Below are 16844 nucleotides of genomic sequence, written 5' to 3' on the forward strand. Positions count from 1 at the left end.
ATAAAAAAAGATACACAAAACTTGTGAACACATTACAGGACACAAACACGACCTACTAACTAGAATTGCCACCCCCAATAACCGAGTATTGGTTTGTCAAGAAGTAAACCCCAATGGACAAGGTTCACTGGATACTTTTCCCCTTAAATAATGACAGGAAGAGAAACAATGAAACGGGCCATGGATTCACCTGCACAACACGACTCCAATCTTCCATATATTTATATAGAATCCTTAATAGAGAGATAAAAATACAGACCTGTGAACGTGTTATATGACACAGACACAACGCACTTACAGGGGGGGAAAATAGTAAAAAGGGCCATGTATTCACCTGCACAATACGACTCTAACCTTCCATATATTTATATGTTATCTATAATAGAGATATTAAAATACAGACTTGTGAACATGGTATACGACAAACACGACCCACTTTGTCCCACTTACACAATTGCATCCCTAATAACAGAGTATTGGTTTGCCAAGAACTAAACTTCAAAAGGCAAGGTTCACTAAATACTTTCCCCTAAAATAATGACAGGAAGAAAAAATAGTAAAAAGAGAGATGGTATTTCTTTTGGTTGCATCAAATGTGGCTAACAAATGAATACTCCTATAGGTCATCAAATTTGTAGTTTCTTTCCAACTTATGTAGAAGTCTAGACATGCAAATCCAAAATTTCTCAGGGAATTTATGACTAAAACGAAAGGCAATTGCTGAGATAATATCACCAGTAAATCCATGGAATTCAGGCCTCAATGCCATGCGAATAAGCATTGCAGTCCACATCTCCGGGGCCAACTTTACTGCTTGACGTAAATGGTGAAAACCATTTACCACCCTTGGAAACATCGAGCGACCCTGCAATGTTGGTAGTAGAAGAATAATTTTTAAAAAAATATCTATATCAATAGCATAAGGAGTGAGACAGTATCGGATACGACAATACAATTTACAAAGACAATTCAACTGAAGCGACTCATTTGACACTATTATCATTTTCAGTGCATTTATATCATATCACGTGGAATGTAGAGATAGCATAGCATGATTATGACATGCCAACCCGAATTGACGCCCCTATATGAACACATCATCCTTGATATGAAAAGTTCCTTCGCTTTCACTGTTTTCTCAATTTCTGTCTGTGCACATAAATATATATGGATTAACTACCAATTTAGATCTCCCTTGTTGGTCTATAAAGTTTTAGAAAAAAATTAATTTAGCCATCAACTTTTTAAGTTGTAGACAATTTCAGTGTACAAAATATAACGGTCAAATACCAATTTAAGTCCTGAGGCGAAAATATGGAGTCAATTTAACCTTTGAGATGAAAATGCAGAACTAACTTAAGTTTAACCCTTGAAGGGAAAACATAAGAACCACTTTTGCTGTAAAATTGAACGAAATCAACAAGTTGACGAATTACGTACTAAGTTGATCCTACTTTATGGCTCTGAGTCTCCACTCTCTACTTTGAGGGTCAAATTGAGATTTAATCCAAATGTAACTAATCACTGTTCCGTTGACTTAGAAGTCAATTGTAGTAGGGTTTTGGAAAACTTAAGAATTAATACTTAAGAATTAAATGAATTAATTCGAGGCCTAATCCACAAAAAATAAAGTAAATCACAGCCTGCAATCATAAAAATGTGTACAAACCTCAGAATCAGATGCCTCTCTTGTATAACGTTTTTTGTCTGAAGTGCAACAAGCAATTTCATCTTCGAATATAACATCAGCTACCTTTATTATATCCCGGACAAGGAAAACACGAACCCTGCGACCCTTTTCTGATAGAATGAAGAGGAAAAGATCTTCTGTAGCACTAACAACAGCACGCATATCAAATGATTTCCATGCATAAGTACTTGAAGAACTTTCTTCAGAAGTAGACACTTCTCCTGATGATTCCGAAGCCTGTTCAGATATTGCTGCTACCTGGAAAAGAAAAAGGACAAAAATGGGTAGAATGCACTGGTATGGCGACCTAATTAATAGCAACATTCCAGTGAACTATCTACTCAATACTATATGATAATATGAACCATCAATCATTATTAACAAGTTCATGGCTAATTAAGAAGAAAATGTTACTATCTCAAGAATCTTGTTGTACAAGTAAATAGATCCCTAAAAGAGAACTCTCTCAAAAGTTGTGAATACTCTTTAAGGAAAAAATTTTATATCTTGTGCAGACGAACCAATGTCATATAACGAAAAATGGTTGGAAGAAGTTAAAGCCAAACCAAGGAAGAGACAGCATTTATGCCAAGCAAGGATTATCACAATAATCACATGATTCGGTACCAAAAGATCAAGCTTGAAACTTCTGCTTAAGGGTCACGATCAACTCATGTTATGTAGGTCATGCAGGTCCATTGATGTAGCACTCAACACAGACAACATACTATATCAAAATCTAATCAGAAACTATCAATAACATTAACGCAGACATGCAACTCTCTGCATAAAAATGATCCTTTTTAAGTAGCAAAGCCAATGTAGTTGAAGCATTAAAAAATACGTGTAATTAACCTACCAGGCGCTCTAACCGATTCCATCTTACAGATCCATCATTACGGATGAGAAGTTCCCTCAAAATTCTTCTCATATCAGGATCTGCGTCCGCCAGAAGCCTCCCTATGACAAAAGGATATGCACTCTCAACAACTTTAAAATTAGGATCAAGAACTTTTGCTGTGCCTTCGAGTGATCCAAGCGCTCTTATCACTAGTGCATAGTCTGGGGGAAGAGAGAATTCGAATTCATACATTACATCATATAGTTGGTTCATAATTGCCTGAAATGAATATGAGAAATAGAAAAGGTCAAAGGTGTTGATTTAGTTCCAATCCATAGTTTGGGAGGGAACTCTAAGAAACAAGAAAGAGAGACTTAGCAGATTGTTTTAAAGCCTTTCCTAAATGCTCATATTGACATCCTTATATTGGCCTACATAAATTCAAATTTCCAAACTTTCAAAAGCTGCAGTTGCCAAAAGTTGACTTAAGGAATTGATTGTCAGTGAATAGTATTACTGTGCTACTTTAAAATTTTATTCATGTTAACCAATTAAGACATAGAGATAGTATCTACAACAATTTTGTGATGCAAAATGCCTTTGTTAACATAAGCATTTAATTTAAGCAAAGAAAAATCGGGAACTGAACATAAAAATCCAAAGAGATCCCCCCCCCCCCCCCCCCCCAAAAAAAAAAAAAAAAATAATGATGCCAACCTCAAAATCTCGAGACTGTCTTGTCCCATCACCGAAGGATCTACGTAATGCAACCGAAACAGACTGAGTGTCCGCCCCTTCAGGAATAAATCCCAAAGAAAGAAAATCATTTGCCAAACCCAGGGAGTCACGATTAACAAAGTGCACAAGCTGGAATAATTACAAACTTGTCAACAGTTGCAATATTTCAACAGTCAAGCAAAATGCACAGAACAGTTGGCATCTTCATGCAGACAAGAAATAAGCGGTGGCTTTATAGCCAGATGCAAGATTCTTGGCAATGAAATTACTTGGAAGAAACAAAATCAAGATGATACAGAAGCTGTGTACCATGCATAGATGCGCATTGATGAGGGAGAGATATCAGGAGATAGTAATAACAGAATATGATGCATATTATAAGAATCTACCAATTGAATCATTTGAACCATTTGAACCATTTTCTGCCATCAACATAGAATTCAAACTGCCTAGTTCATGGATCCAATTTATACAAGGCATAGCTGCTAAGGTAACTTAGATGTCTAAATACATATATTTGTGATAAGGTATGTTAAAATGACAATAGTGTTGTATTCAGCAGAAAATATCAACAGTGAGGATTGTTTCTTGAGATCTGGGTATGAAGCTTTGTCATGGAATAAAGCAAACAATAACAGGATGTATGGCATAAATAGAGTCTCGGCCTCTTAGCAGATCATTGAGCAAACAGCCATTACCACTTGAATAAGCCCCACACGGAAGTGGCGAGGAATATCCCCCATCATTCCGAAGTCAAAATATGCAAGAGATCCACTGTTAGTAGCAACAAGGTTTCCTGGGTGCGGATCAGCATGGAAATATCCAACCTGAAGCAACTGCCTTAAAGAGCAGTATACACCCTGAAAAAGAAAATCATTAACACACTGCCTCGAGCCAAACTAGTGGCAAAATAATAAATGCAACTGAAAGCACAAACAAGAGTAAATCATGAAACATTATCACTGTTAATAGTAATTAGTGTTATACTTGGTCAATCAGTTTCCCTGGGTCCAAACAGGCCTTCTTAAGTCCTTCTTCATCTGTAAGTTTGATTCCATCTATCCATTCCATAGTGAGCACGCCTTTGCATGTCATGTCCCAATAAATTTTGGGAACTTTAACACGATTTTCTTTCTCATTGTGCATGGTACTGCCAACACTGGCTTTTTGCTTATCTTTCAGATCATTACCTGATGAATGCAGACAGAAAACATCATATGAACCGTGATCCTCAAGGAAATTAACAGAATAAATACATCAGATACACATCATAAAATTTAGCCACATGCAGGCATTGAGTAAGATGAAGTTGAAGAAAGCAGTAGGACCTGATGGCATCCCTATTGAGATTTGGAGATGTTTGGGAGAAAGAGGAATCGAATGGTTGACGACGTTCTTCAACAAAATTTGGAGAAACAATAAGATGCCATCAGAATGGAGGAAAAGTATCTTAATCCCTTTGTATAAGAACAAAGGCGATGTCCAAGATTGTGCCAACTATCGGGGAATCAAATTAATGAGTCACACTATGAAACTTTGGGAGCGAGTGATCGAACAAAGGCTAAGGAGGACGGTGAAGATCTCGGAAAACCAGTTTGGCTTTATGCCGGGAAGATCAACTATGGAAGCCATCCATCTAATGAGACAATTAATGGAGCACTATCGAAATAAGAAGAAAGACTTGCATATGGTTTTCATGGACTTGGAGAAAGCATATGATAAGGTACCAAGGGAAGTACTTTGGTGGGCCTTGATAAGGAAAGGCATTTCGCGGAAATATATTGACATCATAAAGGACATGTATGAGGGAGCATGCACGAGTGTACGTACTAGTGTTGGGAAGACTGAAGAGTTTCCTATTACGATTGGAGTGCATCAAGGTTCCGCACTAAGCCCATTTCTTTTTGCCATCGTTATGGATGAACTAACAAGTTCACTTCAAGATGGTATACCATGGTGCATGCTGTTTGCAGATGATATTGTGTTGGTTGATGAGACGAAAGAAGGAGTGGAGAGGAAGTTGGAACTATGGAGACAAACTCTAGAATCTAGAGGCTTTAAGTTGAGCCGAAGTAAGACAGAATATTTGGAGTGTAAGTTTAGCGGCCATAGGAGTAGGGAGGCAGGGACAATCACCCTAGATGGGAGAGTTGTTCAGGCCTCGGATTGCTTCCGGTATTTAGGATCTATTATCCAAACGGATGGAGAAGTAGATGGAGATGTTGCTCATAGGATTAAAGTTGGTTGGTCGAAGTGGAAGAGTGCTACGGGTTTCCTTTGTGACCCCGGCATGCCTAATAGATTGAAGGGAAAATTCTACCGGACGGCAATTAGACCAGCATTGTTATATGGTACGGAGTGTTGGGCAGTGAAACACTGCCACATCCATAAGATGTCGGTGGCGGAGATGCGTATGTTGAGATGGATGTGTGGTCATACGAGAAAGGATCGGGTGAGTAATGAAATAATTAGGACAAAAGTAGGGGTCACATCTATTGAGAATAAAATGAGAGAAAACCGACTAAGGAGGTTTGGCCATGTGAGACGTAGAGCGCTTGATGCGCCGGTTAGGAGAACCGAAGAGTGGCAAAGGGAGGTAGTGGTGAGGGGTAGGGGAAGACCTAAGCAAACTTGGAGGAGGGTGATCGAGAGTGATATGAGTTTACTGGGAATTGAGGAAAATATGGTAGTGGATAGGACGGAGTGGAGGGAGCGAATTTGTGTCGCTGACACGACTTGATTTCACGGTTTTATATGATGGTTCATGTTAGCCGACCCTGTTGTTGTTGTTGCAGGCATGGGCATACCAGCAGACTACAAATAGCCTCTTGGAATAAGATAAGATTCCTATAGAGTACATAACAAGTGCCACATTCAATTAACATATTATTCACTTGATAAAAGAGCCATAGACATAAGGAGATTGTATCCTCAAAAACACATGCATAATAAAAAAATTAACCAAGTCATAGAAGAATTTGGCCAATATGGGCGGGTTACAATAGCGAGATGCTTCGCATCTAATTTTGGAATACTCATAGCTAAGAACATGCTTTTACCAATTTATAACAAAGATAAATTCATAAGCACATTATGTATTGAATAAAGATAATTAAATACATGAAAATAATTGTGTTTGCAACTTAACAAAAACAAAACAAAACAAAAATAGTTCTAAGCATTTAGCAACATACATGGCTCCAAACCATATAGAGAAGCAAAACGTTCAGCATTTTTCCCCTCCAGCACGTAATCGATTTCATCAAACATGTGCCTGACCTGTTCATTCAAGATAGACCTGAAGATGTCTATAAGCATGTATAATCTCGTTAAAAAGAAAAATAAAACAGCGATACTAATAAATAAATAAAAAAAAAAAAAAGGAATTCCATTTCACTAAACACAGTTCGCGAAGGCAAATTGTGCATGTGTATTTATGTGCAGCTCTTAAAGTCTTTTTCCACATCACTTAAACAGAAGAGTAAAGTCCTCCTATTATTACTTTAAGAAATTCAATAGAGTTGGTAAGACCTTAATGGTCCAAGTTCCATTCAAATGAGCACATTCATCCCAAACAATTCATTAATATTGCAATTTGGAGGTAGATGATTGTGAAAATATGAGTTCGCAGGTAATGTGAAAAAAATTGAGATGAAATCCTGTTGGGATGCATAACATTATTGTCATAGTAGAGAAGGAAAACCCAAACAATCAATTGCACTAAACACAGTTCACAAAGAAGAATTGTGCACATGTGTGTATTTATGAGTAGCTCTTCAATTCTTTTTCCGCATCTTTTCAACAGACGAGGAAAATCCCCCTGTTATTACTTTAAGAAATAGAATTAGTAAATCCTTAGTAGTCCAAGTTCCATTTTGATGAGCACATTCATCCCACACAATTCATTAATATTACAGTTGACCCTATTGAAACTTATGCCAGTACACAGGAACGTGTTGCCAATCACTGATTTTAGTGCAGTGTCCAAATTCTGCATAATGGCTAAATCACACAATATAGCTAGAAGAGGCAAATGGATATAGCTTGAAGAGGCAAATGGCCATCATTATATTCAAATAAAATTCTCTTTCATAGAGTCCAACAGGATATATGTTTTAGATGCAACTAACTAATTCACTTACTGAATAGCACTAAAATTAAGGAAAGGAAAATAAATAATACAATTATGAAAAGCGCACCATCTCATTCACTGCTACCAACAGATCCTTGCGGGCTTTGGCAAACCGCTTTAGTTGCCCACCAATCATTTTAAATAAGAGCGCATCAAGGGTCAATAACTGAGACATACCCGGTCTCTGTACCTTAACAGCTACAAGCTCACCAGAATGCAAATGAGCTGCACTACTTGAGCAAAAAGTGGCAAATATTAGGATGTGTAACTTCAAAGAAAAGCAACATCTAGAGAAGATAATGTATTAAGAGGAAATAAACATAGTCTAGTAAAGATGTAGAAAGGGTGATCAAGTATTATCCAAAAGGACCTACAACTGATCAGAAGAAAATCTTTAACCTTTATACACCTGCCCCAAAGATGCTGCAGCAATAGGCTCCGGACTGATGTCAGAGAATATTCTTGAAACTGGAACACCAAGTTGGGATTCAATAGATTTAATTGCAACATTGGTTGGAAATGGTGGTATTTGATCCTAATAAGAGAAGTACATAGACACAAGAATAATGAGATAAAAGCAAAATTGCAAAGATCCATTTGGAGTTGAAATCCCCAAAGGATGAGAGTTGACCATCAATGAAGTGCTTTATGGAAGGAAAACTGCTTTACCTGTAACTTAACAAGCTCCTGGCAATATACACTTGGCAATATATCTGGTCTAGTGCTGAGAGCCTGCCCAAGCTATAAATTCAAACAAGATCGATTAGAAACACCATGCCAAGAGCAGTTAAGGTATTTATTATATTTTGAAACTTCTATCCAGTTCAGAGTTTCGTGGAGCTCAGTGAGGTAAAATAAGGACCTAGAATGTATGACAACATAAGGCTGCATCTGTTATCAACACTCCTTCCAAACTGTGCACAATCTCTGAACCCATCTTGGTTTTAAACACCACACAAATCAAAGAATATACCTTTCACATATCAAGTAATAAAAAGTAGAAAACGCAATCATTTGGAAAATCTCGGGTAAAAAAAGCATCAAATTGATCAAGGATATCTCAGTATGTAGACCATAGTATCCAACATGAAATTTCTATCTAAATAAACTCAATTGAACAAGGATATCTCGGTATGTAGTCAATATAAATTTCTATCTAACGTGAAATTTCACAACAGTATGACGCAACATAACCTTAAATTATTTTTGTGATAAAAGCATAAGAAGAATTAACAACTGAGTTGACAACTTCAAAATAATGACACTTGCCTTAATATAGAAAGGCCCCAACTGAATGAGAGTTTCCCGAAACTGCAAGAAATTGTAAACATCTGATGTGAATTTCCAGGAAGTTATATGCTTACTTCTGCATGATAAAAATTAAGAAATCCCTTCAATTAGAGAAAGCAAATAACTTCCTAAATAGATATTAATACAGTAGGAACAAAATACAGAATTATAATTTGGTTAAGGGCTTTCATTCCCCATCTAGGTCTTTGATTATCCATATAGACATAGATTGTCAATCTTTGAGCACTACTATGAAATCCAAGCAAACAAAAAATCACTGAATTTGTTATATGTTAAGCAAAATAAAATAATTTAGGCATGGTAATTACTGCCAAACATTAAGCATTAAAACGATAATGTGTCAAGAAGAGCACTTTACCAGCAACACATATCATACCTTGATTGCACGTTTGTTTATGTCCCGAACAAAAATTTGCCAAAGGGTTAACTTGAATACATGAAAAGAAATGATCGCTGCTCTATACAAAGCCAAAAATGGACCAAATCGATAAACCATAGATACTCTGTTGGAACTATGAGTACCAAGGGCTTGGCCAAATTCACTTTCAAGGGATTCCTTCCTCAACTTTGCATACTCTGAAGATGGCCTTCCCCCATGCACACTAGTAAAAGCTGTGGAGAATCTGCACCCAAATCCTAAGCTTAAACAAAATAACCATCGAAAATATTGAAAGTTGATGGAATGATAATGGATCATTGATTCATTCATGTGATCCATTACCAAATATACACTAAATAACATACAACATTTAAGACCTCTGTGCACTTACAACCTCCGATACAATAGATATGGCAGAAACACGTTATCTTGTCTTTTTCTGATTTCAATCTCTTTCTGCGCGAGTGACGTACAGTTCCTTAGAATCATCCACACATTACCATCATGATATAAATCTGCAAACAGAATACAATCTTGAGACTACAGAATCATAAATAAAATAATAATAATAATAATAATAATAATAATTTATTCCAAAGCAGAACAGTACAGTGAAAGCCATTGACCATTTAACTGGTATTAGTATTCAATATTCATGCATATGATATGTGAGCAAAATGCATTATTCCTACTTTTCATGAAATTTCATCGGTTTACTTTATGATACTGGCTCTCTCTCTCTCTCTCTCTCTCTCTCTCTCTCTCTCTTTAGTCTCTCCCCTTACTGAATCCATGTTTCCATCTTTCTTTTTTATCACTCCGCCTTTCTTCTCTTTTCAATAAGAGTCACCAGTGGAGGCCTTGATTTACAAGTCCAGCAAGAGTATGTAAGGTAATGTGTTTCTAGAATCTAGTCATTTCATGGTTGAAAACCAAAATTGGCCTGTTTAACCAATCCCTAGACAATGTACTCACACAAGTAGCAATAAACGGGGAATGAATTAATGATAAACCAAAATTAGAACAAATAGATGACATGTTCAAGGTAAAAAGAAGTCATTATACAAAAATTAACGAACACCAGAAGATGTTACAAGGATCACAATATAAAAATATTCAAAATGGTGCTGGAGCTACCATATCAATCACGTAAGGTGAATTTCGCACAAAATTGTAATCCAAAACTATTAAACAAAACAGAAATGGCGAACCACGCAGCACATACATACACATAAGACATAATCGAACCTCCGTTTGAATCCCGAGAAAAGCACAAGGCACGTCAATAAACGAATAACAAACTAATGATTCACTGATTCACGATTGAACATAACAAATTTTCCAAAGAAACAACAAATTCAAAGAAACTCTAGCTCCGTCCATTCCTTCCCCTAAATTCACCCGGGATCAGAAACCAAACAAAATTCGCAGAAATTGGCAAGTAAAATAAGCATTGATGAGGAATATAAAAAGTACTTGAGGAGAGAAGAGTAGCATGGCAATGGCGGTGACGCCTGAGACTTCGAAACACATTCTTCATTTGCTACTGTAAGATCTCATCACAATGAAGGAAAGACTGAAACGAAATTAACCAAGCATCCATCAGAGACTATGTTTGCATGGTAAGTATTTGTAGAAATGCTCAAGTGACGACGAGCTACGAATGGAACCGCGATTTAGCAATTGCCGCAGATATGAATGAAGTTGATTGATAATCAAAAAACTGCCACGTTTTGGTCTATTTGGCGACGCCACAACACCCCAACGGTGCCTTGTAGAGGAGAAGAGGATGAGTGGCCTGAAGTTGGGTTTTGGTATGGGCTTCAAGCCCACTATATCCATGGCTAGGTCCACCCTTTTCTTTCAATAAAATGATAAAAAAAAAGAGAGGGAAACTTACGTAGAAATTAACTATTTATAATTATATCAAGTCATAATTTTGAGTTATATCAAACAAGTAAAATCGGTACTTTTAATATATTTTAAAGATTTTTTTTATGAGAATGCTACGATTTCATTAGATGATAATAAGATTGATAGTTGAAAATAGTAAGGAATAAAACCTCACATACATATAGCTAAGCCTATTACATGGTCCACAAAGGCAAGAAAAAGACTACAAAAAGCCATAAAAGGTACATCTAAAATAGAAGACCGTTGAAACATATATTTATCGTAACCCCAGAATCGCAGCGGAGCAACTGTAGTCCAATCTTCATCCTTTAACCCATTCTGAAACACCGGATCTAAATCCCTTCTTTTCCAACCACGTAGATCCAGTGATCTACGGATAAGATCTACCTTTTCTGCACTTGCTATAACAGAAAATGTTACAAAAACAAAGATTTTAACGAACAAATGCACGTCAAACGGATCCAGAGATCGGATAAAATATGTCAGATCCAACCAAAATAAAATGATACAAACAAAAGGAAAACAACTAATACAACATAAAAATAAGAACAGTGGAGGAGGAATAAGGAAGGCAAGCTTCCTTCTTCCTCCTCAACTAGATAGAATTAAAACTGGACTTTGTTGTGAGATTTGGGCAAAACCGGATATTTTCCAAAGAAATGGAAGGGGAGAGGGGTCGGGTGCAAGAAAGGGGGGAGACGAGGGGTGGTGGGCGGCGGATCTGAGGAAAGAAAGGAAAAGAAGAAAGTAGAGGAATCTAGAGAGCACTAGATTCCCTGTAAATAGACCCAATATATTTTAAAGATTAGAATTTATAAACTAGAAATTTAGAATATATTTTCTACGGTTTATGATTTATGAATTAGAGTTTAGAATTTTTAAATTATGATGTAAAATCATAATATATAGAGAATAATTACATATTAAAAATTAAGTTTGGTGATATGATTTAATTGTAATTTTGTACTTAATTATGATATTAATGTATTTGATCGTAGTTGATCATCTTCAATAAACTAGTTTTCGGTCTGTTTTAACGAATACAAGTATCTTCGTGATTCTTTTAATGATGTGACTATCAATTTTATAGGTTATGCGAATGATGTGACTCGTACTTTAGCTAGAGCAAGCTTTTCTATGTTAGAGTTTTCAGAATGAATTACAAGTCTTCCAGATTTTATTATTCGTGCTTTGTATTCTGAGTTTCATTAATAATATTTCTTCTTTAGAAATAGCGTAAAGTTTAGGTAAGGGTAGGTCTACCCACTTCCAAGGTCAGAGCAAACCACAGACCTCGATGAAGGTTTACAGTGGAATTTACAGATCACCTATCAAAAGAAATTAAATATGAAATTTATAATTTTTATATTTAACAAGATTGAGAAAATTTTGTGAAAGTTCAATGATCATATTTGACCCCGTTAAACTACTCTAATCCCGAGGGCTTTATAGTCATTACACCTAATTAGAACGGCACAGCATGTTACGCTTGTCGTTTAATTTCTCTTCCTTTTCTACCAGGACGGAGGGAATTTGAAAACCCCGTCTCAGGGCTTTCCACTGTATACCTCTTCTCTCAGTATTAACTTCCTCTCTCTCTCGCACCAGATACACAAAATGGCGAAGGACTTAATACCGCGCCCATGGTTTCTCGATTTGGTACCTTTGATTGTCATTGCTCTGATAGCAGCTCACGTGCTTGCTTTGGTACTCATATGAAACTAATTTTTGCTATTACGGTTTTGATATTTACTAGATTTAGGCCCAAATTAGTGGCCGATCTTTGAATATGTCTTTGTATTTGTGTTAGGTCTACTGGATGTACAGGTTAGCAACTGATAAACAGCCCGGACGAAGAAAGGCACACTGAGGATTAGCAGGTTTAGCGCTTATTTCGATTCTTTCATTTCTTATGAATGTTTTTGCGCAGTCTAGCGTTCAATTAGTGTGCTAATCGACTGAACTAGGTGGTGAAGTTGGACAAGAATTCAGAAAATATATAATTACTTGTTTGCATTTTCTACTTCGAATTTTTTGATGCGGATTGAATGCTTACATCGAATGTGCTTTGTCTTTACAATTCCGATTGCACATTAGGAATTCAGCAGGTTAAGCGCCTATTTCATTCTTTAATTTCTTATTAATGATATTTTGCGCATTCTAGCGTTTCATTAGTGTGCTAATCGACTGAACTGGTATTAGCTGGTGGTGAAGTTGGACAAGAATTCAACAAATGTATAGTTACTTGTTTGCATTTTCTACTTCCAATTTTTTTATGCGGATTGATTGCTTGTTTTGAATGCAGTTTCTCTTTATAATTTCGATTGCGCATTAGTAATTTTAGCAGGTTAAGCGCCTATTTCTATTCTTTCATTTCTTATGAATGTTATTTTGCGCATTCTAGCTTTTAATTAGTGTGCTAAGCGACTGAACTGGTATTATATGTAGCTACCTGTTTGCATTTTGTACTTGCAATTTTTGTATGCCGATTGATTGAGTACTTTGAATGTACTTCTCTTTACAATTCCGATTTTGCATTAGGAAACTTAGGTTTTTTAATTGTTTTTAGTTTGGGATTTATATTGCTATAAAAGGACGCTTATACTACCTATGATTTAACTGAAACTGTCTGGGGAATATATCACCATGTCAATTGTGTTTGGAAAAGATGTTTTAATATCTTTCGGTGTTTGCAAAATATTTCAGGTTTGCTCATTGAACTAGAATACACAACATGATATTGTTACTTTTTTGGGTTTCACAACTAGTCTTCTTCCGTTGAATCCTTCATTGTAAATTTCAATTTGCAAAAAGTTACAGTTATTCGTACCTGTATTGTACAGATACATGTTTATACTCATTATTTGGGTGCCTCACTTTCTGCTTATATTTATTCAGTAACAACAATCATATAAAAGTTTCCAAAGAGCAACAACTTTTAATTTGCATTTTGGAGACTGTAAGGTCACTCTGATAATTGAAATCAACTTTGAAATGTGACCCTGTCATTCGAGCTTTACAAGTTTAATTCGAGCAAATTTGTTGCAACTTGCGAGGGTCAAGCTATGGTGTACTGTAACTCTGTAAGTGCATTGCAGCATTCATTTGATAGAAACAGTCATAGCCTTTACATATTCACTCAAACTTGAATTGAAAATACTAGTTTTATTTTAGTTGGTCTAGCTGGAGAAGAACTTTTCATTCAACGCAACTTGCAAGTGTAGTTGCGTCCTTTAAGAGAGGTTTACTTCCAAGATAGACCTGAAGTTTCCACGTTAGTTGGGTTCGACTACCATATTTTAGAGATAGTAATGTGTCTGTATTACTTTTTTGTTGTTTATCATATGTAGAGTGCCTCTGAGTAGTGTTATTGGCCATGAGTCCTGTATTTCTCAGTTGTACTAGTCGAATGGAGATTTATTGGTGCATGATTGGATAAGGATATCAAATTTAATGTTTCCTAACAATGATTTTAGAATTTTATACTTTTATATAGGTAGTGTTATTGGCCATGAGTCCTGTATAAGATAAAATTCATGAAAATCATGCGCTGTTTTGATCTACAAACACATAGGAGTAGTGATTTTGATGCAAATATGGAAATTGCAGATTAAACATTGTTTGCTAACTGGTTGTGATGATTATATTAGCTCTCAGAAGGTGTGCAAAATACATACATAGAGGAACATATTTGGGTGTCTTATAATAGCTATCCTCATAATATATGGCTCCCCATGCTATGCTTGTCTCTGGCACTTCACTAATCATCGATGTTGCATGGTAAAAAAGCATTGCAAAATTGCTTCTCTAAACTAAATAGGAATAATCTAACTCACTTTCTTTAAAATAAGTTTCAACTTTCTAGTTTTGCTACCCCAACGCACTTCAACTGATATTGCTGACTTTTGTTTTTGTTTCGTTTTTGTTTCCAGGTAGTTTAGTACTGCTGTATGGGATTGGTTTGGACAGGTATACAACATTACTAATGGCTTCGTTTACATAATATGGAACATGTATTTCTTTTGTACATTATATTACCAAAAATTCCCGTATCTAGACGTGCTGCTTGATTCTCCTGTAATGGATGCCCGGGTTACCTCTCGGTCTTACCACCATGCGATGCTTGGACAACCGTTACCTTGATTACTTGATTGTTTAATTGTACTTGCTCACCTTTGTTCCCTTTGACTGATGGAGCACATTACACTTGAAAGTTAACCAAAAACTCTGGACAGCTGCTATGCTTGTATTCCACTGTGAATTTAGAAAATTGCTATAGTTTCTTCCGTTTCTTTTCCATACCTGTCGATTTGGAAGTAGTTTGGTCTGAGTTAAAAAAAGAAGTGAATGGGAGAGGAGGCATGCTCATCTTATATGTCTGTATTGTAGTGTCATTGCCTAGTCATGTAGCATGATATAATGGACTGATGCACTTGCTTTCTTCGTATAGCGTTTTTCAAACTACTTTTTGAATGGAAAAAAATTACTACTAATGTCATTTATGGGCTAATTTGACCGCGTGCAGATTTAGTTGTAATGTATGAAATTGTGCAAATTTAACCCTTACGTTTTCAAGCAATTAACTTTAACTCTACGTTACCGAAAAGCAGGCATTTCAAACAAGTTTATCGATAAACTGAAATAGTTTTCATACATTTTTTTGTTGGTTATTTGTAACTATATTAGTAACATATTAAACATTTTAGATATTGACAAAAAAAGTTTGTTATTAAATTGTATATGGCAGACATAGTTGTTAGCAATACTTTAAATATAGCTTAGCAATACTTTAATGTCAATCCAACTTTTTCATATTTTTTGATAATGTAGGGTTAAAATTGATCTTGCTTGAAAATGTTAGGATTAAATTTGGACTATTTCGTACATTAAAGCTAAATCTACACTTCACCAAAAACTTTAGGAGTCAAATTTGGCCCTTTATCCCCGTCATTTATATTAGTTTGAAGATAAGTTTTCTATTTATATTCATCAAGGGTTATTCAAGTTTACTAAGTACGAGTGTTGAAATGGATTATTATAATCGTGTATTTGATATATACACTTCATACGATTATATATAACATAATATATTTGTCAAACTAGCTGTGTTTGACGTGTTAGCTTATATTGTCGTGTTTGAAATTAACATTTAAGTTCCACCTATTGGGAGTTCATTGAATTATTTGGGCCTAATCATGCAGCACTATACTTTGTTAGAGGTTGCTTTCATGACTCGAGCCTATGACTTTCTAGTCCAATTGTAGTTTAAACGTTGTGTTATGAAATTTGGCTTAAATGTACTTTTTTGTTTTTAATATGTTAAAAACGTATTAAAATGAAATGTTTTAAGGTGAAAAAATTTCAATCATATGAAAACTTGAATTTTGTTAGGCATAATAAGATATCAAAATGACCTCAAGGTTATTAGGGAAATGTCAATTTGACTCTCACTTATAAAATAGCGGGATAAGGTACTAAAATAGGTTTATGGTTTTTGAAAAAATACCAATTTAGGCTCCACATATAAAATAACATCAATATAGGCTTAACGTTTAAAAAATGTACCAATTTAGACTTTGACAACGAAATGTGATAAGTTCTATCAATTGTACGTGGAGAGAGAAATAAGAACTTAACAAAGTAATATGAATGACATGTCACGTTCCGTTATCGAGATCTAAATTGGTATTTAAGTTAAATCTACCTTGATGATATTTTGTACGTGGAACCTAAATCTATCATTTAATTACCTTGACTCTTTCCAAATAATCTTACGGGGCGTTTGGTATTCTATTGGGATAGGGATAATGATAAAGGTTGAGATAGGGATAAGGATAAA

The 16844-nt window shown here is 35.6% G+C and overlaps 1 protein-coding gene and 1 long non-coding RNA gene across 6 annotated transcripts; one reads left to right on the forward strand and one right to left on the reverse strand.

The window, feature by feature from the left end:
- Positions 1-344: 344 nt before the first annotated feature.
- On the reverse strand, positions 345-10834 carry LOC136202459 (uncharacterized). Of its 5 annotated transcripts, none has more exons than XM_065993094.1 (14): positions 10568-10834; positions 9483-9606; positions 9089-9335; positions 8671-8712; positions 8071-8142; positions 7801-7936; positions 7469-7626; positions 6464-6548; positions 4257-4459; positions 3968-4129; positions 3249-3398; positions 2550-2810; positions 1670-1948; positions 345-865 (listed from the first exon to the last, which is right to left on the reverse strand). In XM_065993094.1, exons 1-14 carry the CDS (start codon positions 10629-10631, stop codon positions 617-619), a joined length of 2232 nt encoding a protein of 743 aa, XP_065849166.1. In that variant the 5' UTR covers positions 10632-10834; the 3' UTR covers positions 345-616. The 5 variants fall into 5 exon arrangements, with proteins under 5 accessions (XP_065849166.1, XP_065849165.1, XP_065849164.1 ...); XM_065993093.1 differs by having other exon boundaries at positions 1670-1944; positions 2546-2810; positions 9486-9606; positions 10568-10833; XM_065993092.1 differs by having other exon boundaries at positions 1670-1944; positions 2546-2810; positions 10568-10833.
- Positions 10835-12514: 1680 nt separating this feature from the next.
- LOC136202060 (uncharacterized) lies at positions 12515-15498 on the forward strand. The gene is made up of 3 exons (XR_010674283.1): positions 12515-12712; positions 12816-12885; positions 14938-15498. It is a non-coding gene; the product is annotated as an uncharacterized lncRNA (long non-coding RNA).
- The last annotated feature ends 1346 nt before the right edge of the window (positions 15499-16844 follow it).

Source organism: Euphorbia lathyris, chromosome 8 (genome assembly GCF_963576675.1).
Source record: "Euphorbia lathyris chromosome 8, ddEupLath1.1, whole genome shotgun sequence".
NCBI classification, from domain to species: Eukaryota; Viridiplantae; Streptophyta; class Magnoliopsida; order Malpighiales; family Euphorbiaceae; genus Euphorbia; species Euphorbia lathyris.

Coding starts and splice junctions, on each gene's coding strand:
- LOC136202459 (XM_065993094.1), bottom strand. CDS start 10,631: ATGAAGAATGTGTTTCGAAGTCTCAGGCGTCACCGCCATTGCCATGCT. Junction 8,713..9,088: donor TAAACAAACGTGCAATCAAG/GTATGATATGTG, acceptor AATTTCTTGCAG/TTTCGGGAAACTCTCATTCA. Junction 2,811..3,248: donor GACAGTCTCGAGATTTTGAG/GTTGGCATCATT, acceptor TATTCATTTCAG/GCAATTATGAACCAACTATA.